This window comes from Leiobunum rupestre, chromosome 2, assembly GCF_980474605.1.
Source record: "Leiobunum rupestre chromosome 2, qqLeiRupe1.1.hap1, whole genome shotgun sequence".
In the NCBI taxonomy this organism is placed as follows: domain Eukaryota; kingdom Metazoa; phylum Arthropoda; class Arachnida; order Opiliones; family Sclerosomatidae; genus Leiobunum; species Leiobunum rupestre.
This window is the reverse complement of record NC_143385.1, coordinates 82,392,030-82,418,476: the sequence shown is the minus strand read 5'-3', so window position 1 is coordinate 82,418,476 and position 26,447 is coordinate 82,392,030. Positions and strand designations below refer to the sequence as shown.

At 38.3% G+C, this 26,447-nt stretch overlaps 1 protein-coding gene across 1 annotated transcript; it reads left to right on the top strand.

Annotated features, from left to right (window-relative positions):
* On the top strand, positions 1-19,293 carry LOC149959547 (NFX1-type zinc finger-containing protein 1-like). Its single transcript, XM_090166496.1, has 2 exons — positions 1-186; positions 12,601-19,293. The coding sequence occupies exon 2, from the start codon at positions 12,616-12,618 to the stop codon at positions 19,147-19,149; it is 6,534 nt and encodes a 2,177-aa protein (XP_090022622.1). The 5' UTR covers positions 1-186; positions 12,601-12,615; the 3' UTR covers positions 19,150-19,293.
* Positions 19,294-26,447: the final 7,154 nt, after the last annotated feature.

Here is a 26,447-nt window from a genome sequence, read left to right as displayed (position 1 = left end):
TTCGAAACCGGACGTATGTAAAAATAAAACAAAAAATTTGGCGCCCCGCGTAATATTACTACACAGACTACTTACAGTTTTATTTTGTTCCAGTTTTTGGAACGTTTTGTGTACGTCATGGATGAAGAGCGGGTCTAATCGTGGCTGTCTTCGGTGGTTTCTTTCGCTGCAACGATTTATATTTAGGTAAGGTTTTTGGAGTATTGAATTGGTTTACTGAGGTACAAATTCGCTTTATATTAGCCTCATAAGTATTCTAGGCCAAGGCTCGATATCACTTATCGCACGTGTGTTTTTCATTTCTGGTTCTTAAACAAAGTAGCAGATGATAACTCAAATAATCGTACATTAAATTTCTATACCCCAAGCCTTGGCGAACTAAGAGTTTTTGTACAGATAACATTTCTTGGTAATTATTATTTTCAGCATTGCGTTTCCTCGGTGGTGTAGCTTGGGACCGATGCAAAATTGTAAAATTGATCCCCTTCATAATGTGTATGCCACTTTTATATGTATTTTGGGCGGTTAAGCCGTTTCTGACATTTAGCAAACCAATTTTAGACGATTCCCTTGGGTGGGTGAGGACCGTCCGACCGTGAGGCAGCAGCTCAAGGTGTGTCAGAGAGTTTGGCGGTTTATAATCTTTAGTTGGGTTTTGCGGTTTCTGACTGTTATGAAAACAATTCACGTCGAAGTGAAGTGGCTCCGAAATCGAATGTTTTGGTTGAAGAATCGTCTCATCCCCGAAACGCGACTTATTCTAAAGGACCTAAAACTAGTTTTGTGTGTGGGTTGTTAACTTTACTTACGCCCGAGGTGCTAACCACTCTTAGAAAGTCTGTACACCGGATTACGCTTAGATTAGCACTGCCAAAGGCAGGGACTTCAAAGATTACGCGTAATCCAATTAGTACAGTCAAAGGTACACCGATTACACGGAGTGATCAGCCCCTCGCTTACGCCACTGACAGACAGTTGGCCTTGTGGGCCCTTATGGAGGAAGACAGTGCATGCGTTGTTTTTCTTCATTCAACTTATAGCCCAGGACAGATACGGTTTGACCCGGAACATTTTCCCATAAAGATGAAAATTGGTACATAGGTAGTTTTGGACCCCAAAAAAAATATACTAAAAGTCCCCACCTCTAGAACGTGAGCTTCCGACGCCATCTTGGAAAATGGCCGCCAAGCACGCCGGACGTCATAAATTAAATGAAACAGTCCAAAAATGTTAAAAATTGGTACATTATACATTTAAGGCTTTCTGAATAGTATTGTAATTTTTACTTGTTGTACAACCGTTATTTTGGCCGCCATCTTGGAAAATGGCAGCCAAAAAGGTTTTCCACGTAACTTTCCACTATATGTTTCAATATGTTTGAAAATTGGTAAATAGTTTTACTACGGCCTTTGGAACATGGTTACAAAATCTTATGTATCTGCGACTGTTATTTCGTCCGCCATCTTAGAAAATGGCGGACTGCAATGCCGAATTTCGCATTCAAAATTGAATGATATAGTCCGATTGTTTTCAAATTTGGTAAATTTTTTGATTATGACGCTGAGAACACTATTACAAAATCTTAAAGGTATCTGACGGTTACTTCGTTCGCCTTCTTGGAAAATGGCCGTCTGGAAAATATTCACCTTGTCGATAGCATTCTTATAACTATTTCAAATTACTTTAGGGTTAGATTGTTAGCTTTTAAAATCTGGAAAATGAAAACCGGTGATACACATATAACACATTTATTTTTAGAAAACATTTTATTGGAAAAGGGCCAAAACTGTTTAATTAACTATATAATAAGCACATGATGTTTTCTTTGGCGATGTATCGTTTTTCATCATTTATATTCGAACTGTCGATGGGCTTTCCTTTCTCTCTACAGGCCACGTGTTTTAATTTAATAGAGAACGGTCTATATCCCCGGGTCCTGGCAGTATATGGCCCATGAGGAACTGATTGGGGCCCCTAGGTCAAGGAGGGGGAGAAAGTCAATAACATTTTGAAAACGTTAGTGGAGCCCGGGGTCTAAAACATTTGCCCCGGGCCCAAAAAAAATAGCATGGCTCTGGCGGTAGTTTAAAGATGTTCATGGGGCTCCTTATAGGAGTACACTGATATTTATAGAGGTACACGGTACACGACGTTAAAGGGGTCAGCTAGGTTACTGATATGAGTACGAGTTCTAAAGCAGTCTAAAAGGTTTCTTAGAGGAGTCTATAGGAGTACTTCGAAATTTTAGAGTAAAGGCGTTATCAAAAGTAAATATTAATATTTACTTTTGGCGTTATACAATCTAATAAACCTGTTCTAAACGATCAAATGTGTTTCTTATAGTGGTACACGGTTATTTTTGGAGGTACAAAATCTTTAATATATCAGTGATTAAATTTAAACCAGAAAAAAATCATATTTATTCAATCCTGCCATTTTGATCCTTCAAATCGTTGCAGTGGCGCACGTGGGTGGGGGCAGAAGGCCCGGGCCCCCTCCAAGAACAAAAAGAAAACTCGGTTTTTTTATAATTATTACAACTAAAGCAGTCGAAAGAGTTTTGATCTTCACGGGCCCCCTCCAGAAAACAATTCTGGGTGCGCCACTGGATCGTTGTTAGGAAACTGCGCGATATTGTGTAGCAATTTTGGTGCAATCCTTTACCTCGGTGTACGATAAGTATCGTCGTTTTATACATGAGAAAATATATGGAGATACAAAATCTTAAATATATCAGTGATTAAATTGATGGCTTTACGAATTATACGATCAATGCAACTATGTGGGACGCGGTCGAAGGTCGGGCTCCCCAGCTACTTCCTAATATTTACAAATCGCAAATTATAATCTCGTCTTCTTCAATCAAATATTTCCAAGGGTTACTTCAGATCATACCACACTTTGCAGAGCAAACGAGACCAGATCTTTTGCAATCGCAGTTTTTAAGGCAAGTCGTTCTACAGTTACACGAAATGAGTGTGAATATGTGTGTACGTGTTTTACAGGCAAACGCTCATTCGTAAAGGGGTAATTTAAAAGTAATTTAAGCTCACAAAAATTGATATTAATCGTTAGAGATATATTTGAAACCATATCATTTGTTTCCATTCTGTAACCGTAAAGAAGTAACTCGCAACTCTTTCCTTACTCTCTATGAACTACTGAAATCAGAAAACGGTTACTTGCTCCAGAATGGTTAGTTAGCAAAGTATTATTCATGTAACGACTAATAGATTTTAAATTTTAATATCTACATATATAAACCGGTGTGTTTTAATTTCGAAATGTCTTGCTAGAGAGATGGGCAACGACATTTATTATTATTTGGACAAAGAAAGATGGATGTTTCTTGGTACGAGCTGCAGCAACTGATAAATATTTCATTGAATATTTTAAGAATATATAAATAGTTTTGGGCATTTCCTAATTAAATGTGTTATATTATTATTATTATTAAATGTGTTATATTATTTATATATACATATACATTTGTATCACGGGTTTTCATTTTCCAGATTTTAAAAGCTAATAATCTAACCCTAAAGTGATTCGAAATAGTTATAAGAATGCTATCGACAAGGTGAATATTTTCCAGACGGCCATTTTCCAAGATGGCGAACGAAGTAACCGTCAGATACCTTTAAGATTTTGTAATAGTGTTCTCAGCGTCATAATCAAAAAATTTACCAAATTTGAAAACAATCGGACTATATCATTCAATTTTGAATGCGAAATTCGGCATTGCAGTCCGCCATTTTCTAAGATGGCGGACGAAATAACAGTCGCAGATACATAAGATTTTGTAACCATGTTCCAAAGGCCGTAATAAAACTATTTACCAATTTTCAAACATATTGAAACATATAGTGGAAAGTTACGTGGAAAACCTTTTTGGCTGCCATTTCCCAAGATGGCGGTCAAAATAACGGTTGTACACCAAAAAAAAATTACAATACTATTCAGAAAGCCTTAAATGTATAATGTACCAATTTTTAGTCTATCTGTCCTGGGCTATTATAAACCTCGTTGACTCCTAATAATTATCGACCTGATTAAGTAGTTAACATTTCGCCGCAAACAAAATTGAAACCGTCTCATAATGCAAAATTAACCAAACTTGGACGAAATAATTACAATTAATGAATCCGAACATATAATTGACTATTATTGGTAATTTTGAAAAATTATATAGTTAGGTTCAACGAACATAATTACACTGGCTACCAACGCAGATCCATGAAATCCGTGTTGGCGTCAATATTCGTTTAAGGGTGCGTTCATTAGTCGGTCATAATTTTCTACCGTTGCCAGGGTCGTCTTTAGCTTTCAGGCGCCCCTGGGCTAATAATATCATGTCTTTATTGAATATTTTACAAATAATTTATAAAAAAAATATATTAAGGGCCTGATGGTGCACCCTCGGAGCACGGCGCCGTAGGCCCTAGTCCTACATGTACCTTGCCCAATGGTAGAAATGGGCCTGAATGTTGCGGTCCCTGGTTTGACGTCATATTGCCCATCATAAAACCAGCTAGAAGAGATGGTTTCTTTGATGGCGTGAGGTCATAGGCGTTGATAGTAGGTTGAATCTAAAATCGGAATATCAACCCTCGCCATTGCGTTTAGGATTTACGGGTGGGTGGAACACTGATTTTGACGTCCCCTCGAACATAATAGAAGAACATAATAATTAAGCGGAAAACTAAACTGCGTTCAGTAACAGCAATCAGAAGCCAAACTGTTTTTTAACCGTTAAGCCATGTTGAGCAACGTGACGTCAGAGGTTACTGAACGACTTTTTGGAAAATTGGAAAATAAACTAGTTGTCTGCTTTTGGTACTGCTTTCACATGTCAATTCCATGTCAAACGCGTTACGATTCCGTTGATCAACAAAATAACCGGCTTTCTGGAAAGCTTATTTCGTTGAGTCTCCGATTGCAAACGTGACGTCCAAACCGGAAGTGAAAAAATTCGTTCAGAAACGAATGCGCATCAAACTATATAAAATACCTGAGAAGGGGATGAAATTTTAGTACAGATAAAGATACGCCCAAGGGGGGGGGGGGGGGCTGACACGGAAACCCTCCCATTGTCTACGCCACTGTGCCATTGTGTCTATAGAGAATAGAGAAATGGGCGTGGCTTAAACTCTTATGTAACATAATCACTCATAAGTATGCCATTGAAGTATTTTACATAAGGAAACCTTTTTCGCGGGATATGACGTAAAGTACTTTGAACTCCGTGACGAAAAACGCGTCATCAGTTGTACCATAAGTCTATAAAGTTGTTCCATAAGTTTGTCACTTAGCGGAATATTTTACTGAGAGCTAGTAACAGAGTGACGTCATCACAAGAAGAAAATCTCCGCCTAGCGAGGCGTTGTAAAAGGCAATGTGTGACGCGTTAGCAAGCGGACGGAAAACGGCGACAAAGCCCGTACTGCAGTCTGTATTGTGCGTGTGAAGAGGCCCTTAACGGGTCAGAGTGTGCAATAACTGGTAGCTTTACCGGGGAGTCGGGGTCCGGCTCTGGTAACCCACAAGGGCCTGGTGCGCTGGGAGATGTTAGCTGTGATCAAATGATCCTATCTCCACCTCCGACTTCGGTCAGGTAGGGGCTGGAAACTGAGTTTCGGCTCCGGCTAACGGAGAGGGTCCCGGCAAACTGGCCACCTCGGAGGATTGGGTAGCCTGCTGTGGGGCGGCGGGTCTCCGTATGAGGGGCAGTGGTTTCCCGGCCTTTTGGAGCACACCAGGATATCCCGTGATAGCTGTGCCGGGTTAGGTGTACCGCTGTGTGCCCGTCGTTCCCCTTTAGGAGCTCTCTCCAATGGGTATGGCTCTCTACCTACGTAGGTAGGATATCGGCTGGAGTTGCTATAGCATCAACTCTCTATCCCACAGCTGTGCAAGAAATGGAAGCTGGTCGAGCCATTGCTGCGCCTTTTGTCTGGATGAGTGGCTCGGGTCGATTGTGAGACCATCAGTAGTAGGGTACTACTTACTACCCATGCTGGATTGTGGACGCTGGCGTAGGGCATTATGATGAGACCACCGGTGTAGTAGCGTTTTTGAGCACCGGTATATACATTTCTGACCCATTGTTGCAATATTATACACTTATGGTTTTACTGATAAGAAACTGGAGTTAGTGAAGCGGATTTTGAAAACGAGCTAGCCTAGCATGCTCGTGTAAGACTCCTTCAGCCGCATCCACATTGTTATGTAAAAAGCTCGGTGGCACTGCTGCGGCAGAACAACAAATAGTAAAGTACAAATGTAAAATTAAAATTAGCATACGAACATATAAAATGACGTTAAAAATAATAAAACTTATTCGTCGGCCTTAGCTGACCATGTGACCCGTCACCCCAATCATGTTTATATGAAGAATATATTTTTATGGTCAATTATAGAGATAAAATAAACGCTTCAATTAATTTGAAGGATATATTTTTAAATATATATTATATTTCGTTCATAAAAATATATTCTTCAGATTATTCCGATAAATTTGTGGAATATATTTTTATACGTTATCTCGAGAATATATCTCTTTAGTCGACCATAAAAATAAATTCTTCAGATAAACTTCTGAATAATCTTATTATTATATTTGTATATGATATTCCAAGTAAAATTTCTTCCATAAAAATATCTTCTTCAGATAAACTTCTGAATAATCTTATTATTATATTTTTATATGATATTCCAAGTAAAATTTCTTCCATAAAAATATATTCTTCAGATAAACTTCTGAATAATCTTATTATTATATTTTTATATGATATTCCAAGTAAAATATCTTCCATAAAAATATATTCTTAGATAAACTTCTGAATAATCTTATTATTATATTTTTATATGATATTCCAAGTAAAATTTCTTCCATAAAAATATATTCTTCAGATAAACTTCTGAATAATCTTATTATTATATTTTTATATGATATTCCAAGTAAAATATCTTCCATAAAAATATATTCTTAGATAAACTTCTGAATAATCTTATTATTATATTTTTATATGATATTCCAAGTAAAATTTCTTCCATAAAAATATATTCTTCAGATAAACTTCTGAATAATCTTATTATTATATTTTTATATGATATTCCAAGTAAAATTTCTTCCATAAAAATATATTCTTCAGATAAACTTCTGAATAATCTTATTATTATATTTTTGTGATATTCCAAGTAAAATTTCTTCCATAAAAATATATTCTTCAGATAAACTTCTGAATAATCTTATTATTATATTTTTATATGATTTTCCAAGTAAAATTTCTTCCATAAAAATATATTCTTCAGATAAACTTCTGAATAATCTTATTATTATATTTTTGTGATATTCCAAGTAAAATTTCTTCCATAAAAATATATCCTCAGATAAACTTCTGAATAATCTTATTATTATATTTTTGTGATATTCCAAGTAAAATTTCTTCCATAAAAATATATTCTTCAGATAAACTTCTGAATAATCTTATTATTATATTTTTATATGATTTTCCAAGTAAAATTTCTTCCATAAACATATATTCTTCAGATAAACTTCTGAATATTCTTATTATTATATTTTTATATGATTTTCCAAGTAAAATTTCTTCCATAAAAATATATTCTTCAGATAAACTTCTGAATAATCTTATTATTATATTTTTGTGATATTCCAAGTAAAATTTCTTCCATAAAAATATATTCTTCAGATAAACTTCTGAATAATCTTATTATTATATTTTTGTGATATTCCAAGTAAAATTTCTTCCATAAAAATATATTCTTCAGATAAACTTCTGAATAATCTTATTATTATATTTTTATATGATTTTCCAAGTAAAATTTCTTCCATAAAAATATATTCTTCAGATAAACTTCTGAATATTCTTATTATTATATTTTTATATGATTTTCCAAGTAAAATTTCTTTCATAAAAATATATTCTTCAGATAAACTTCTGAATAATCTTATTATTATATTTTTGTGATATTCCAAGTAAAATTTCTTCCATAAAAATATATTCTTCAGATAAACTTCTGAATAATCTTATTATTATATTTTTGTGATATTCCAAGTAAAATTTCTTCCATAAAAATATATTCTTCAGATAAACTTCTGAATAATCTTATTATTATATTTTTATATGATTTTCCAAGTAAAATTTCTTCCATAAAAATATATTCTTCAGATAAACTTCTGAATATTCTTATTATTATATTTTTATATGATTTTCCAAGTAAAATTTCTTCCATAAAAATATATTCTTCAGATAAACTTCTGAATAATCTTATTATTATATTTGTATATGATATTCCAAGTAAAATTTCTTCCATAAAAATATATTCTTCAGATAAACTTCTGAATAATCTTATTATTATATTTGTATATGATATTCCAAGTAAAATTTCTTCCATAAAAATATATTCTTCAGATGAACTTCTGAATAATCTTATTATTATATTTTTATATGATTTTCCAAGTAAAATTTCTTCCATAAAAATATATTCTTGAGATAAACTTCTGAATAATCTTATTATTATATTTTTATATGATATTCCAAGTAAAATTTCTTCCATTAAAATATATTCTTCAGATAAACTTCTGAATAATCTTATTATTATATTTTTGTGATATTCCAAGTAAAATTTCTTCCATAAAAATGTATTCTTCAGATAAACTTCTGAATAATCTTATTATTATATTTTTATATGATATTCCAAGTAAAATTTCTTCCATAAAAATATATTCTTCAAATTATTCAGAAGTTTATCTGAAGAATATATTTTTATGGTCGACTAAAGAGATATATTCTTGAGTTAACATATAAAAATATACTCCTCAGATTTATTAGTGTTTATTATATTTTTATATTTTATCCCAAGTAAAATTTCGTTCCTAAAAATATATATTAATCAGAAGCTTATCTGAATAATATATTTTTATGGATGACATTTGACTTGATCAATTAGAAAATAAACAGTTTGTGAAGCTTATCTTGCAGCGTGACAAATTTAGTTTTTTTTATCTTTAAATGTATTTATTACGTCATTCCGTATTTGTATAGCAATATGTATATTTTGCGTCACGCCCCCAATGACATACTCTTTGCAGACGGCCGCTGCTTCAAATCAAGAGTTACACAGCTCGAACCGTCTTGGAAAACAGAATCTCTACCGTAAAAGTAATTATGTTTCATTCTTTAACAAATATTATAAGTATGAACTAAGAAATAATTTCATCCATGTTGAAAGTCGTATGATTCCGATATTGTCCGCTCCCTCCTATGGCTTTGGACCTTTTCGGCGCTAGGTAGTGGTTTGTTGCGGAGGTAATCTGTCAAATTGTTGGGCTAGTCTATAGGTTATATTCAATTTAACCGGTGGGGCACTGTAAAATATGTAAAAATCAAAAAGATAACCCAGTTTTGGAAAAATATCAGGCTACATCTATAAAAATCGTGACAAATAAGAATGTCTTGACAAACAACGCTTGTCGTCCGGTGGTTAATAAGAAATATCGAACGCGTTGTCTGATAGCGTAAACCACAAGTCTATAATATTGTTACATAAGTTTGTCACATTGGGGAATATAGTACTGACAATGTGAGAGCTAGTAACGGAGTGGTGTCCTCACAAGAAGAAAATCTCCCCCTAGCGAGGCGTTGTCAAAGGCTACGAGTGATGCGTTAGCAAGCGGACGCCAAACGGCGATGAAGCCCGTAGTGCAGTCTGTCTTGCGAATAGCTTTCAGTAAACTTTTGCATGTGAAGAATAGGAAGTGTCACTCTTATAAGTCGCAAGATGACTTCGGCCCATAAATTCTGTAAAATTACCTAAATACTACTACTCAATAAATTGAAATTGAAAATTGTAACAATATTATACACTTATGAGTAAACCCGTCTGCGTTTTATTATGTAATTAGCTCGTCGGTAGATCCTTTAACTTCAAATTACCTGTATTGTTATCATCATTTAAATGACAACAATTACGTCTTATTGCTTTTTTCAAATTGTTCCTACTTTATAAATCCCGAAAATTAAAAAAAAATGATTAGATAGCTGCTGAAACGCTTATGGTAAATGTACTAAACACCTTAACTTATAGGAAATATTAAAAAATAACTTAGGGGGGCTCTTACTTGATAATAATGATGTATATTACCTTTAAAATTGGGGTTAGCCCTTATTTCCCTGGCTGCTTACATGCAGCATTATGCCAATCTTATGGAATCTTTGTTTTTTCAAAAAATCAAAACGCTAAGTATTTTTCTTATTTTCATTTTGAAACACGTTTTAAGTAAATATTGAATCAATGGTTTTAATGGGTAATGTGTTCCTATTCAAGAGATTTTTACCTATGGATTTTTATATTTTCTCTGTTAAGTTCCTATAATTAATAAAAAAAATAGTCATTCTATGCAGGGCTCCCAATTATTATGTTGACACTATCCGCGGAAACTGTTTAGATTTCCCCCAGCACGAAAGGGGGAAGGAAATACGGCTCATAAGTGCACTTCAATATAGTCGAACGACGTCAGTTTTAGGGAACCAATGAGATTCGGGGACCATTAATTCCACTTCAAGGGGAAGAACATACTGGCGAATCGCGACGGGAGATTCGCTGAAATGCTAAAAATTGTCCGAAGTATAATAAATACACTCAGTAATATTATTCAAATATCTCTAATTTCGGATTTTCATAGACATCTAAGGCTTAAACCTTTACTTCAAATATTTATCACGGGTCGCAGTTTGACTTCAAAAACTTGGTCTTCGTCACGTTAATAATAATAACAAGAATGTATTGAAGTTACTAAGAATATCTCAGCATAGCATTAACCCCTGGTACCATCCTCACAGCTTTTGTGGAGAAAGTTCGTCTGCATTTAAGGGTCATTCAAGGTTATACTATATAGCAAACTTGAATGGGAAAGCAGACGAATTTAAGCTCCAAAGGCTGCAAGGATGGGAATCAGAATCCTGTAGTCCAATATTCTTAGTAACTTCAATACATTCTTGATAATAATAATAATTATCAGCTAGGCTAATACCCAAGGCACCACCTTAGGCCTAAGTAATTATTAATTTTCTTACGGAATACTCATGAGATAAATAACTGTATTTAATAAGGACTTAATAAAATCAATTTAACAATACATTACTTTATTTACAATTTAAAAACAATAAAAGTTCGACACAACGTTTCGAGAATTACTAGGTTCTTTGTTACAATGCGTAGGAGGGTGGTGGCAAGCCCTTCATGCCACGCGAGCCAACAGCTCCCTACACTAACTATTACCTTGATAGTTTCATTTAGTGTTGTTAATTTTCCGGAAAAATAAAATGCGGAAAAGTTTCCGGAAAATTTTCCGAATAGCGGAAAATTTTCCGCAAATCGGAAAAATCAAAAATTCAAACATACATTACTTTTTAAGGGTTTTTAATGTTTTTAACTTTTTATCGATATAAAATGTCTAATATCAGTAAACATACTACAAAACATTAATAGTTTTACATTGTTAATCAGTATAAACTAGTCTAGAGGTTTAGTTTTACTTTCAGATTCGAAAAAATGAGGTGAAAATGCCACTTTATTTAAATTTTCAAACAATATATTAGACTAATCTTGGAATGAAAACTTTTTTTTATTTTTTTCGGAAAAATACGGAAAATATTCCGGAAAAGAGGCCTCGGTCATTTTCCGGAAAATTTTCCAACTTACAACACTAGGACTTTCATTCATTGTTTACTGGGAACTCTTCATTTCCAATTTGCATCGTTCACTTCAATAATCAGCTTGCCTATTACCAAAAATAAATACAGGGTGACCACACTTCCTATATTTTATAATTTTTCCTATATTAGATTGTCTTCCTATAACTTCCTATAATTTGACTATTATCTTATTTTTCGTACTTTGCGCTTCGCTTTCATTATAGTTTTAAAGTACGATAGAAGGCACTCCAAAACATCCAGCACTAACGACGTAAGTTCAGTGACTTTAACGGCTGGCTGGTGTTTTAAAATGAAAATGCAATAATACTTAAATATCTATTCGCCAAGTCTGTGATGGTTTCATATTAAATGTAATATTATTAAACCAAAGCTCCTTTAAAAGCATTTGTTTTATCTTTATTAAAAATTTTCCTATAATTTCGTATAGTATAAATTAACCGGAACGTTCCTATAATTTCCTAGAAAATGACTTCAAATATCCTATTTTTCCTCTAAACAAATTGAGGTTTTCCTGTGGTCACCTTGTGCTTCATGTTGATATCGAACCCGGATCCTCGCTGCGAGGCGAAAGTTCTAACCACTCTGCCACCCTACCACCCGTAGTTAGTAGCTTCGTATTATCTAGGAGCAACAAACACAAGGAGAACGCAGCTAGCCTTTAAACTCGCTAAGGCAGCGTCTAACCAATGAAAATTGTACGCGAGAAAATCCACGACTTTTGACGGGTTGCGTTATCCTCGTGTGGGGTGCTGTGTTTGTGGCTCCTAGGTCTTATCAACTCGCGTTTCATTCTGCGCTAGATTTACCTCTTTAACGGCCAATGGTAGAAAAGCTTTACAACTGCTCAAATCTCTTTCAGATTAATTTGGGGAATATGAATAATTTCGGGCGCAATCCTTTCGGTTGGCGTCCGCCGAGACACCGATACCGAGGAAGACGACCACCGGCCATCAAGAAAACCTACGACGATCTGGTGGAGTTGACATCCAAGACTCCCGACGAAGTCATCTTCAAGTTAAAGGACACTCTGTACGGGTTTAGAGAATTGCTCAATAGCCGGAACCTGGAAGACGAAAAAGTACAATTGGTCCTTCGACTAATATCGATAGCCTGCGCCACCAACCACCGAGAAACTTTGCGGCATTTCCTAATGAACATTTTATCGGAAGGCGGGTATTTCATCAACAACTCCTTGGTTCAGCTCTTCGTTAAGATGGAAACTGGCAAACTTGAATTCGACAAGATGGAAGCGATTGGTTCCGTTTTGGATTTTACGCGAGCGCTACAAGAAACGCATCCTCATTTGTCCTGGCAAACCGTTTCGTTCGTGTTGCCATTTGTCACCAAATTAATATCGTCCGAAGAGCACTCCGATATTTGGGAACGCTTGGAACATTTAACTAACAAATCTGGTGAAATAAATGAGCAGTTAACTCTCGTTTACGGCGACAAGAAACCCGTCTGTGACGCTCCCAACGATTTCCGACAAATACCCTTATTTCCGGACGTCCGAGAATTGTCCGCTCGTAAAAGACCGTTCTTGAGGGAAAATATTATCGAAGGAAGGTATATGAACGTGGAGCAGTACTTGGACACGCAATACCGTCTGCTGCGAGAAGATTTCGTCCGGCCTCTCAGAGAAGGAATCGCCGCTTACCTTCAAAGAGAAAATCAAAGTGGAAGAAATCTCGATATCAAAGTTTACAAAAACGTCGCGATTAAGAATGCCTTGGTGTCCAACGACGGGGTACTGTACCAGGTTCAGTTTGATTTGAACCAAAGTAACTTGAAAGGCATTCGATGGGATAGAAGTAGAAGATTGACTTACGGTAACTTGGTTTGTTTGACCCCCGACAACTTCGCGACGTTGTACTTTGGAACGGTGGGGAATAGCGAAACGTCGAGTTTACGAAAGGGACTCGTCGACGTGAAGTTCGAGAACTGCGACGAAGTTCTCAGAGTACGATGGAAGACCTTTACGATGATCGAAACTGAAGCCTATTTCGAAGCTAGTCGATACGTCCTCACCGCTTTGCAGAACATAGAAGAGAGTACTTTCCCCCTAAAGGAGCATATCGTGGAAGTACAGAAGAAAATATCTCCTCCGGAATACGTTACTAGTCATACGGTATTCTGCTTACGATGTCTTACCGAACATTATAATTCGGGAATGGCCGCTGTAAAGAAACCGGAAAACCATTCGTGTACTTGCGGAGAGAAGTTAAACGCCTTACCAGTTACTTTACTTTCCGAAGAGACGTGGCCATCGGCTGACGATCTCAGTTTAGATTTTTCTCAAAGAAGGGCTCTGCAACTGGCCTTGACGAATAGAATCGCCATTATACAAGGACCCCCTGGAACGGGGAAAACTTTCGTCGGATTGAAAATAATGCGGGCCTTGCTGCACAATCAAAGCCACTGGAAAGGATCGGCTGATGAATCCTCGCCCATCGTCGTGGTTTGTTACACCAACCACGCACTCGACCAGTTCTTGGAAAGCGTTTTGGAGTTAACTGACAAAATAGTGAGAGTGGGAGGTAGAAGTAACAGTAAGAAGCTGCAACCGTACTGTATGGGCAATTTGAAGAGAAACTACTTTCGAAGTTTGAGAGGAGACACTTACATGACGGGTCACTTTCGAGATATGAAGAGGCAGATTGGAGACGCTTTGAAAATCATGCTTCAGAAGGACAAGCAACTGAAAAACTCGGGAAATATCATTCTGTCCGAAGCGGATTTGAAGACTGTAATTGACGATGATCAGTACGTTAATCTTTCGTCGCAGGCCCCCAAACACTTCAATTTGGGTAAAAATGACGCGGGGAAAATCTTGCCTTACTGGTTGGGAATTCAATTTCCGCCTCATTTACGCAATCATCATTTCGAAAATGACGAACATTCCTGGATTGTTGAATCAAGCGAAAATAAATCAAACAAGCCCATGAAGTGCCCCGAAGAATTTGGACCTCGCCAAGACAACGCTTCTGTGAACTTCGAGGCTAAGAAATATTCACAAGTCACCTTACTCAAGAAAGATAAGCTCGATGCCAATGAAGATCCCCCTGCTAAACCAAGAACGCCCACGAAAACCGACGCCAGAACTTCTGTGCCTCGAACACCTGAAACGTCCAGACGTATTAACAAAATCAAAGGCCAAGAGAAGGGAGCTTCCAATAATAACTTGGCACGCGAGCCATTATCTATGAATGAAGGCAAAATCTCCGTGAATGGTCATCAAGAAGGCAAAATCTCCGTGAATGGTCATCAAGAAGGCAAAATCTCCGTGAATGGTCATCAAGAAGGCAAAATCTCCGTGAATGGTCATCAAGAAGGCAAAATCTCCGTGAATGGTCATCAAGAAGGCAAAATCTCCGTTAATGGTCATCAAGAAGGCAAAATCTCCGTGAATGGTCATCAAGAAGGCAAAATCTCCGTGAATGGTCATCAAGAAGGCAAAATCTCCGTGAATGGTCATCAAGAAGGCAAAATCTTCGTGAATGGTCACCAAGAAGGCAAAATCTTCGTGAATGGTCACCAAGAAGGCAAAATCTTCGTGAATGGTCACCAAGAAGGCAAAATCTTCGTGAATGGTCACCAAGAAGGCAAAATCTTCGTGAATGGTCACCAAGAAGGCAAAATCTTCGTGAATGGTCATCAAGAAGGCAAAATCTTCGTGAATGGTCATCAAGAAGGCAAAATCTTCGTGAATGGTCATCAAGAAGGCAAAATCTTCGTGAATGGTCATCAAGAAGGCAAGATCTCCATGAATGGTCACCAAGAAGGCAAGATCTCCATGAAGTCTTCCAATGGCGATATCGAAGTCAAAAATTTAAAAGGTCATTTGGAAAGCGAGGGTTACGCGAATGGGAAATGCGTCTCTAATAGCGGGGAAACTCTTCCGGGAGAATTTGAGCGTCTGAAAATTTCAAGCGGAGACCAGTTCGATTCCAAGGAGATCGACTACATCATAGCCCAAAGACAAGAAGATGTCGCCGATAAAGAGGGCGTTAAAGTGATTGACTTGGAATCCCCCGAAGCTGAGGAATTTTTTGAGAAAGTGGTGTGTCAAGACGGATTCCAGGTCCAAGGCGGAAAGAAACAGGAAAGAAAAATAATCGCGGAAAAATTGAGAGAAAGCAAACTACTCAACGAGGTCGAACTCGAGAGCCTGAAGAAGAAAAACATTTGGAATTTAAAAAGCGAGGAACGATGGCGGTTGTACAAAACTTGGCACTACTTCTACAACCTACACATTCGGAAAGAGCTCGAAAACGTACGAAAAGACTACGAAAGAAAGTTGCGAGAATTCCGCGAAATTAAAACTCAACAGGAAGTCATCATCGCGCAGTCCGCCTCGGTTATAGGCTTGACCACGACGGGCGCCGCCAAATATCGTCAGTTCGTTCAAGGGCTCCGTTCGAAAATCGTCATCGTCGAAGAAGCCGCCGAAGTACTCGAAGCCCAGATTGTCACTTCGCTGAGCAAACACACGCAGCATTTGATTTTAATCGGCGACCATCAACAGCTTCGACCCAACCCGGTGGTCTACGATTTGGCCACGAAATTTCACCTGGACATCTCATTGTTCGAACGACTCATCATCAATGGTCTGCCGTACGTCACTCTCGGCATTCAACATAGAATGAAGCCTTGCATCTCGAAGCTGCTCGTTCCCAATATTTACAAAGATTTGGAAGATCATTTCACGGTCAAAGAATACGAAGACGTCAAAGGTATGAAGAAAAGTATGTTTTTCCTGACTCACGGCTGCCTCGAACGCGGCGACTTCGACTCGACCAGTAAAGTCAACCTTCACGAAGCGCAGTTTATCACCACGCTTTGCCGCTATTTGCTTCTGCAAGGATACTCGCCGTCGCAGATAACCATACTCACCACTTACCAAGGACAATTGTCGACTCTCAGAGGCTTAATGTCGGAGCCCCTGGACCAAGTCAAAGCTACCGTCGTGGACAATTATCAGGGCGAAGAAAACGACATCATTCTTCTGTCTTTCGTAAGAAGTAACGAAAATGGCGTTATTGGATTTTTGAAGACCGCCAATCGAGTTTGCGTCGCTTTATCTCGGGCGAAGAAAGGCCTTTACTGCATCGGAAACTTTGAACTTTTGGCCCGCCAAAGTGAGCTGTGGCGAGATATACGAAAGGATTTGACCGAAAGGTCTTCTATCGGACCACAGCTCGAACTAGTATGTCAACTTCATCAAACGGTAACGTTGGTGTCGAAACCGAGCGACTTCGCCCGTGTCACCAATGGTGGGTGCAACGCTGTATGTAACTCTCCACTCGCCTGCGGTCACACTTGCGCCTTGAAATGCCATCCTTTAGACCAAGGCCACGAAAACGTCGTCTGCAAAAAGCAATGCGAAAAGATTGTTTGCGATTTAAACCACAAATGTACGAAACTATGTTATCAGCCATGCGGAGAATGCGTGGTTGAAGTACCGAAATTCATGTCGAAATGCCAACATCAAACTCTCGTTAAATGCTGCGAGAGAGAAGATGATTTGACATGCCCCGAGCCATGTACTCGGAATTATTCTTGCGGTCATCCTTGCGCGGGAATTTGTGGAGATCCGTGTACTACTTGCGAAGTAATGGTCCGCAAAATGATACCGCAATGTGGTCACGTCGTACTCGTCCCGTGCCACGTTGAAAATTTGATTTGCGGTAGAAGATGCGACAGACAACTGTCGTGCGGTCACGAGTGCTTACGCAAATGCGGAGAGACTTGTGGACCTTGCGAATGCATTATCAAGATTCGAGGACACTGCGGTCACATCGTCGAAATTGAATGTCAATACAAGCATGATCCCGAGAGTATTAAGGCCGCTTGTAAGGAAAAGTGTCCTCTCTTATTGAATTGCAACCACCCTTGCGCCAACAAATGCGGTAGTCCTTGTTTGCCTTTTTGCGACCAACCTGTCGCCGTTAAACTACCATGCGGTCACGTCAGCCAAGTAGGATGTTATTCCGTAAAAGCCATAAATCCTTTGCAACTGCAAACGGAGTGTAAAGAAAACTGTAACGCCATTCTCGATTGCAAACACGAATGTGGCGGAAGTTGCGGCGGGTGCTTCCAAGGCCGATTGCACGTACCTTGCAAAATGAAATGCCAAAAATTTCTCGTCTGCGGTCACGTTTGTCAAGACCCGTGCGCTGTTAATTGCCAGCCGTGTCGAAGACTTTGCGAGAACAAATGCGCCCACAATGTCTGCCAGCAAATGTGCGGCTTTCCTTGCGTTCAATGCGATGAGAGATGCGAACGGCGTTGCATCCACCAAGCTTGCCGAAACATTTGCGACACTCTTTGCGTAGTATCTCCGTGCAAGAAGCGGTGCACGCGTTTGCTCAGTTGCCACCACACATGTATGGGCTTGTGCGGCGAGAAATGCCCGTCGCTGTGTCGAGAATGTCACCCGGAGTACTGCGTCGGAGTGCCACCCAACGCGATTTTCTACGAATTGGACTGCGAGCACATCTTCGAGTTGAACGAACTCGACGCCATTATCCGAAGTCAGATGACAATAGCGGTATCCTGTTTCTACTGCCCCATCTGCTACAGAAACATCCGAAGAAGTTTGTTCTTCCGCGATCTCGTCAAAACGGCCAACAACAACGTCGAACGCGTTAAGATGGAAATATTTTCGACTTTCCAAGTTAGCGGCGAACTGCAAATCAGTTTAAGAAAACGAATTGAAGAATTCCAGGTCGAGCTGTTCATTTCTACAGTGATGACCGGGCTCTTCTTCGAGCTCCTGGGTCTCTGGAGAACGATACTAATGGTCCAAAACGCCGGTCACACCATCTTAGTATCGATAGCCAATAACCTCGAGATATTGGAAACGTTGTTGAAATTTGACACTAAACTTGAAACTCTCGTCTTTGAACAAGATGAGGAAATGGATCGCATTCGTGATCGACTGAACGATTACAAGAACACCCTGTACAACACAGTCTCGAAAAGGATGAGTGACATCTACTTTTGCGGAGGATCTCAGGTTCAGAAAGACATCCTCAGAGAGACCTATCGTTTGCAAGATTGCTTTCTGTTCCTCTCGAGCTTCGGACAGATGTACGTTAGCGGCGATACGAAGTACAAGAACTGTTTCTTGAAAGCCATGAAAATAATGCTTTCACCGACCTACGACGAAGTAGCGGCAAACGCAATTACTAGTCTGAAACGGAAGCTTGTCGAGATGGCGGACTGCGCCGTTCCGTTGGAAAAAGACCAACGCTCCGTCGTCGAAAGATTAGAGCCGCTGTCTTTCGCTAGATACGATTGGTTCCTATGCGCCAACGGCCATCTAAACCACATTCCTAGCATCATTTGGTCTATCACTTGTTCGGCCGATTGCTCTTATTGCGGCGTCAATATTTTCTCTCATTAGTTGATCTTCATTAATCTAATCATTTTATACGATAAGAAACGTACTTTTTATTAAAAAAATATTAAGTTTTGTCTTTAACACCTTTTTTTTGCTACAGATTTTATTCGTTATAAATTTAATTTTTAATAAAGAATTCGTATTTGATTTTCTAGTTTTTAGTTTTCAGAAGAATGCACTTATTTTTACTCAGTGAAAATGATTATTTTGTGACGATTTGTATCTCGGGTCCCAATTCCTTTCGTGCTCATTGGTTCCCTAGCATCGACGCTATTGAAACTCACCCCGGTGACAGTTTCCCTCTCATCCCGGGGAACAAATTTTATCATGATACCCGCCAGTCGTCTTAACATAGGCATGCTCCCCAAGTACAAATAAATGCATGCTTAGTTTTTAGTCTCTTCTTCTAGTCGAGGGGCTAACCACTATCCGTAATCGGTGTACAAGCCCATTCCTTTGACTCTACCAAAGTGGTTACGTAATCGATTAGAGATTTAGCACTGCCAAAGGCTGTAATCGGTGTACATAATTTAAGGAAGTGGTTAGCCCCTCGCCTCTAGTATAGAGGAAAGTAGCGATATTTTCGCTCCTGATGTAAGCTGTGGTGGTGAAGGTGAATAAAACAGTGGAAGCTATAGGTCCGTATAGGTCCCCGGGAATCGACGGATTCTCTTCAACGGCACTCGATATAAATTTATTTCAAGCGTCATTCGATTGGTATTAGCATATGTAACATAATTACTCATAAGTATGCCACTGTACCTTTATTCCATTCAAAAATCTTAACGAACGGTTTGTTTCACCACAAACCAGTAAAAAGGTGGACTACGTTAGATTTTAACCTTCTTATTAATCCTAGTACAATTCTACCCCTATGCCAGTGCTGAGCCGCGGTTTTTAATAAAAGGAGTAAAATCAAGAGTGCTAGGAGGAAAAGGGTTCGATTTTGGCTGTTCCATCTTGTAGTAATTGTTCGCGATTTAATTTTGGCGATTTTGGAATTTTGCGCCTCTACATATGGCCCTAGGTAAAAATCTCAATAATTGTTTATCGCAGCAACAGGTGGTGATACTGCCTTACTTGGGCGAGGAATGAAAAGTTATAAAATCGTCTATGACCCTTTGTTAAGCAAAAAGTGAACTAAAGAACAAGGCAGGCCTAAAAGACCCTACACGAAATGGAATGATGGTGACCTGATCCCATGCGAGAATTACCGTGGTACCCTTTACCCCATAGTCGAACCACCGCAGTAAGGCCGCCTACCCTTTTTCCCATGCTAGAATTACCGTGGCACCCTTTACCCCATAGTCGAACCACCGCAGTAAGGCCGCCTACCCTTTTTCCCATGCTAGAATTACCGTGGCACCCTTTACCCCATAGTCGAACCACCGCAGTAAGGCCGCCTACCCTTTTTCCCATGCGAAAATTACCGTGGCACCCTTTACCCCATAGTCGAACCACCGCAGTAAGGCCGCCTACCCTTTTTCCCATGCGAGAATTACCGTGGCACCCTTTACCCCATAGTCGAACCACCGCAGTAAGGCCGCCTACCCTTTTTCCCATGCGAAAATTACCGTGGCACCCTTTACCCCATAGTCGAACCACCGCAGTAAGACCGCCTACCCTTTTTCCCATGCGAGAATTACCGTGGTACCCTTTACCCCATAGTCGAACCTCCCCCCCCAGTAAAGCCTCCTCCCCCTTTTTCCTAGGGGATAATTTCCATGGTACTCTTTTCCCCTTAGTAGAACTACCCCAGTAAGGCCCTTCCTCCCCTTTTCCCCATGTGGTTATTACCGTGGTACTCACCTCTCCCTTCTTCCCAGGGGATAATTTCCATGGTACTCTTTTTCCCCATAGTAGAACCACCCCAGTAAGGCCCTTACTCCCCCCTTTCCCCATGTGAAAACTACCGTGGTACCCCCTCCCCTCTTTTCCCATGTGATAATTACCTTGGTACTCCCTCCCCCCATTTCCCATGTGATAACTACCGTGGTATCCCCTCCCCCCTTTTTCCCCATGTTACAATTACCGTGGTACCCCCTCCACCCTTTTCCCCATGTTATAATTACCGTGGTACCCCCTCCATCCTTTTCCCATGTGATAATAACCGCGGTACCCCTCCCCCTTTGTCCTATGTGATAATTACCGTGGTATCCGCTCCCCTCTTTTCCCATGTGATAACTACCGTGGTACCCGCTCCCCTCTTTTCCCATGTGATAATTACCTTGGTACTCCCTCCCCCCTTTTCCCATGTGATAACTACCGTGGTACCCGCTCCCCTCTTTTCCCATGTTATAATTACCTTGGTACTCCCTCCCCCCTTTTCCCATGTGATAACTACCGTGGTACCTCTTCCCCCTTTTCTCATGTGATAACAACGTTGGAACCCCCTCCCCTTTGTCCCATGCGATAATTACCGTGGTACCCCCTCCCCCCTTTTCCCATGTGATAGTTACCGTGGTACTCCCCTCCCCTTTTCCCATGCGAGAATTTCCGTAGTACCCTTTTCCCCGGAAAAATAACTCAAAAACTCGCCGCCGTCCCAAACCCCTCTGTACTCCTTTAAACCCCCTGTGTCCAATGGCTGATTTACTCTCATGACGAACAAATAAAAATACGCTCGTCCTTGAGTCCCGATTTACAGTGCGAAATTCGAGCCAGTGCGTAATCCGATCCGAAATTCCAAAAACAAACTTAATGACCAAAATATACTTGACCTAGTATAAGGCGAAGCGCAACGACCACGGGTTATACACAGAGAAATTACCTTCGGCGATGTCACGTTAGACCCGATTTCTGAAATATACTCAATGACCTAGTATTAAGGCGAAGCGCTAGGGAAACCTTTAGTGTGTACCTCCGTGTACCTTCGGCGACGCCACGTTAGAGGCGCGAATTAAAGTCAGAAAAAATTATGTAGATGACCTAGTATTAAGGCGAAGCGCTAGGCATACCTTCGGTGTGTACCTCCGTGTACCTGCGGCGATGCCACGTTAGAGTCGCGAATGCAAGTCAGAAAAAAATGCGACGAAAGGGAGTTTTATTATATAGATAATCCAGTTTGTGGTATTTAAAAAATTAATTCACGTGGTACTTTTACCTTTGAAAACATAAAATGATGAAAATTAGCCGGAATATTAAGAAAAAGGTCAGGGATATTGCCAAAAATTAATCAGGGAAAAACTGGATAAATCAGGGATTTGAACACCGAAAATTTCGTACGAACCCTGTTAAAGCTTTTGTCGAGGGTTAATCATTACCAAAGGAAAGTTAACAGATTGAATTTAATGACCCGTTGCGGGGGAATCGTTGAATAATATCTCAGCTGAGATATCCGTCATCCTGAACAGTACCAGCATTGACGATTCTGCATTCTTTTTTAACGAATCAACTGATATCATATTAGTGTTAAATGAGAAACCCAGCGGAGCTATAGACAATTAAGCAAAAAAAATGAAGAGTGTTTACGCTCAAACAGAATATATTTTTTATATCAATATGGCTACACAAACTGACAAACTAGTTGAAGATGAGTTCACAAACATTTGCCAAGTATGATTCGGTTCATTTAGAAAAAGCTGAATAAGCCTAATTTTAAATAAAAATTTGCAATTTAGTTCGTTAGTTATAAAGAGCAGAAAATTTGTACTTTTTATTTATCAAATCATGTACTCTTTATTTAAGGGGGAAGAATACAGTAAAAGCCTCTTTTTCCTTCAAGCTGAACGTTTCTGTTTTAACAATTACATAATTGAATTATATTTTTATTATTAGGCTGAACCTTCCTCTAGTGCTTAAAATAATTTTGATAATTCTAATACTAATAGTTAACGAAATATAATGTCCTAACTAAAGGGTAGTTTGGGTGCTTGCCCAACTTGTTTAGCTCCGGGGGTCCGAATTAAAACGTAATAACTTAAATTACTTTTAAATTTAAAATTGTCGAAATTATTTTAATCACTAACAGGGTTCGTACAGAACCTGGATATCCTGGAAAACCTGGATAAGTCAGGGATCTGTAAAATGGTGGGAAAATGTCAGGAATAAGTCAGGGATATAAAAAATTTCGTAGAAAGTCAGGGATAAGTCAGGGATCTAAGTTAGTCAACCAAACCACACATTAACAAATAATTTTTGACCTAAAATCATAAAAAAATGTCCAAAAATATAACAAAAAATTGGTCAGGTGATAACCTGGAGAAGTCAGGGATTTTAGATCAGAAATTTTCGTACGAACCCTGACTAAACAAAAGGCTGTTTTACACATAAATATTAATTTTATAATTTAAAATACCAAATTAAAAGAGTTCAGCTTGAAATAGCGCGAAAGTAGATCTGGCCACTGTAGTCTTCCTCCTTAAGCTTACGCTTTTTTGTGCTTGTCAAGTTTTAACGCAATCTGCACAATACCACTTTTTTTTCGTTGGACTATCATTTTTGAACACTTAAAATTGTTAGTGTGAAACCATTGAAGTTTACAGTTCTCCCCATCGCAGGCAATCATTTCAGGTCTTTCCCCTCACAATAGCACCATTTTTCGTGGACTGAGACTGTTCGATTTCACGCGCTTTCTAATTTTTTTATCGACTACTTTTTAAATGAACTTTTAATTATATAAATTAGATGCCTAACCTGGGTGAGTTCCATATCCAGTTTTGATAAGGACATTATCCAGCTAAAACCACAAAGAATTATATAATTTCTATACTTATATCAAGAATGTATTTATTTATTTATATTTGAATGACTGTTGAGAGGATTTTTAGTGTTGCGGCAATCCCCTCTGAACGCTCTATCATCCCCCTAAACCATATCTCAATGGTTCCCTAACATGACCATCTTTCGACCATGATTGGTTCAATATTTTAGGTACTTTAAATTTTTGAGTATTACGTCTACCCAATAAATAACAAAACATAAAATGCAACTGAAATTGTCTACGTTTATTACATAATGCAATATGATATTTTTTAAATAAAAATATTACATTTATTATAAATATATATGTATAAAACATAAATATGAAAATATTGAAATAATTCTTTTGTATTAACGGAAACAGCGTTACTTGAACATTCCACGGGTAAGACATATATTGTTAAATGTTCATTTCCAGTCGCAGAACAGTCGCTGCCGCGTAAAAAACATCTAGACACAGGTGGGGAGTTTTTTAAACTTCGTTCATGATGGTAATATAAAACAAGACATTTTCTACGATATTTCGATTCAAATAATCCGCGTTCACACTAGACACTTTGGAACCGTTTTAAAACGGTTTCGAAAGATCAAACTGTAAAATTTTGCTGTCAAATGTATTTATCGTATGGCTATTAATACAATCGACACCGAAAATGTTCAATTTTATCTTTCGAAACCATTTAAAAACGGTTCCAAAGTGTCTAGTGTGAACGCGGCTTAAGATGTTTTGGTTATTCAATTGACGGATTTTGAAATGACGTTTTGGCGCGCGACACTACAGGTCTTGGGCACACAGCAGGCCTGATACCGAGTCACTTCTCTCACTTAAAATCACTTTTTTTTTAAAATCTGTCACTAAAAGTCACTTTTCCCAAAATTAGTTACTATTTATCACTTTTTTTCGAATTCTTAGATTTCCTTAGCATTGAACGTTAGAAAACGGTCTTACAACCCTTTTTTTACAAATAATAAAACAAAATCAAACTCCATTCCCTTTTAATTTATTTTATTAGCTAATACGAAGAAAGCTATTAGTGATAAAAACTTTGGAGAAGAGGAATTAGCCTAAGTGATATAACTTCCTATGGTTATATAGTTACTATTTTGGTTGTGTAACAGTTGTAACTAGTCAAAAAGCAGTATTATTTAAACAATTTTTAGAATATTTAGTCACTTTTCGGTCACTTTTTTAAAATTGTTAGTCACTAAACTCACTAAATGCTACTGTGTAAGTGAGTATCAGGCCTGACACAGCCTTCTTTGCGTGCTTTTTTGACCATAACATGTAGAGGTATTTTCACGCGCAAAATGAATTTTAAAAGCCGTCAATTCTTTCGCAATCTTCAAAACTCTGCACTTTAGTGACTCCGAGGTATCCGTATGCAAGATTTTGTCCTTTCCATAATTCCCAGAGTTACAAAACAAACACTTTTCTTTATAACATATCCGTTTCGAAGTCTCATCGTAAGTAGCTTCACAACGTACAGTTCCGATCTAAAGTTTCTGGCCGTTTTCTCTTGGCAGCTATTTTATTTCGGTTTTAGGTAGAGAGCCGAATGAGGGCTTCTATGAAAGAATACCCTCACCAAAATAATATCGTTATAATACCGGACACTTGGGTCCCGTTCTAGCCTATCCTTTAAGAATAGAACGATTCAAAATAAAACAATTACCAGGTTAAACGTACTAATCGTTACATTTTTATTGAATCAATAATAAATTATATTTTTTTCAATTTTTGTCAACCATGGTCCACCAGTCTTTAAGACACATGGCCGCTGGCTTTAAAGAGCAAAGTTTTGTTGAAACCAAATCAGCTCCTTTAGAGAATATTCTTTCTGGAAGAACCAGCAATTGAAAGAAAATCTGGCTACAGTCTTGTACTCCGTTTCATGAACCTTCAAGTAGATAATCAATCAGTTAATTTAGTAAACAAATACCAAAGTAGACGAGCTTCTATTTACCTTCCACCATTGAAGTATATTAGTGTGAGGTGGAACAACGTCGGTTTTTAAATATTGAAGCAATTCAGCTCCTTTATTAGCTTTTCTTTGTCTTTTAGGGTAGAAGAACTCGTCTTCTAAAGAGTTCGGTGTAGTTTCGAAACTAGGCAACTGTTCTTCATAGTGAGCGGTGTAAACAGACATGACATTATTCTTTATATTCTTGCACGTGTTCTTGTCAAAGTGTTCTTTGGCACATTCCATTTCAAGAGTAAGATTTAAAACTAAATTAACAATGGAAAAACAACAGTAAGTTACCATGGTGAAAAAATAGATGATTATAATATAAGGTCATCTTACCCATAGACACCCAGTAAACAGTGCTTTGAGAGAGCTTGAAGTATTTTTCCAATTTGTCCCTCGCACTTGAGCAAACTACTTTAATGCTACCCGTTGTGTTCCCGATTTGTCGGCCCAACTTCTCCATTATCCACACGTATATTGGCATTACCAAAGATATTGTGCGGTATTTCGATAGCGAGATACGGTTTGTTGCGGTGTCAAAGTCCTGAACGATCATCGTAAGTGAGATCATTGCAATTTACTTTTGAAAAAAATCGTTACTTTTAAAATAGCCATTAATGATTCTAAGCGCAT

What these genes read in the sequence shown, in the direction of transcription:
- LOC149959547 (XM_090166496.1), top strand. Translation starts at nt 12,616, where the DNA reads ATGAATAATTTCGGGCGCAATCCTTTCGGTTGGCGTCCGCCGAGACAC.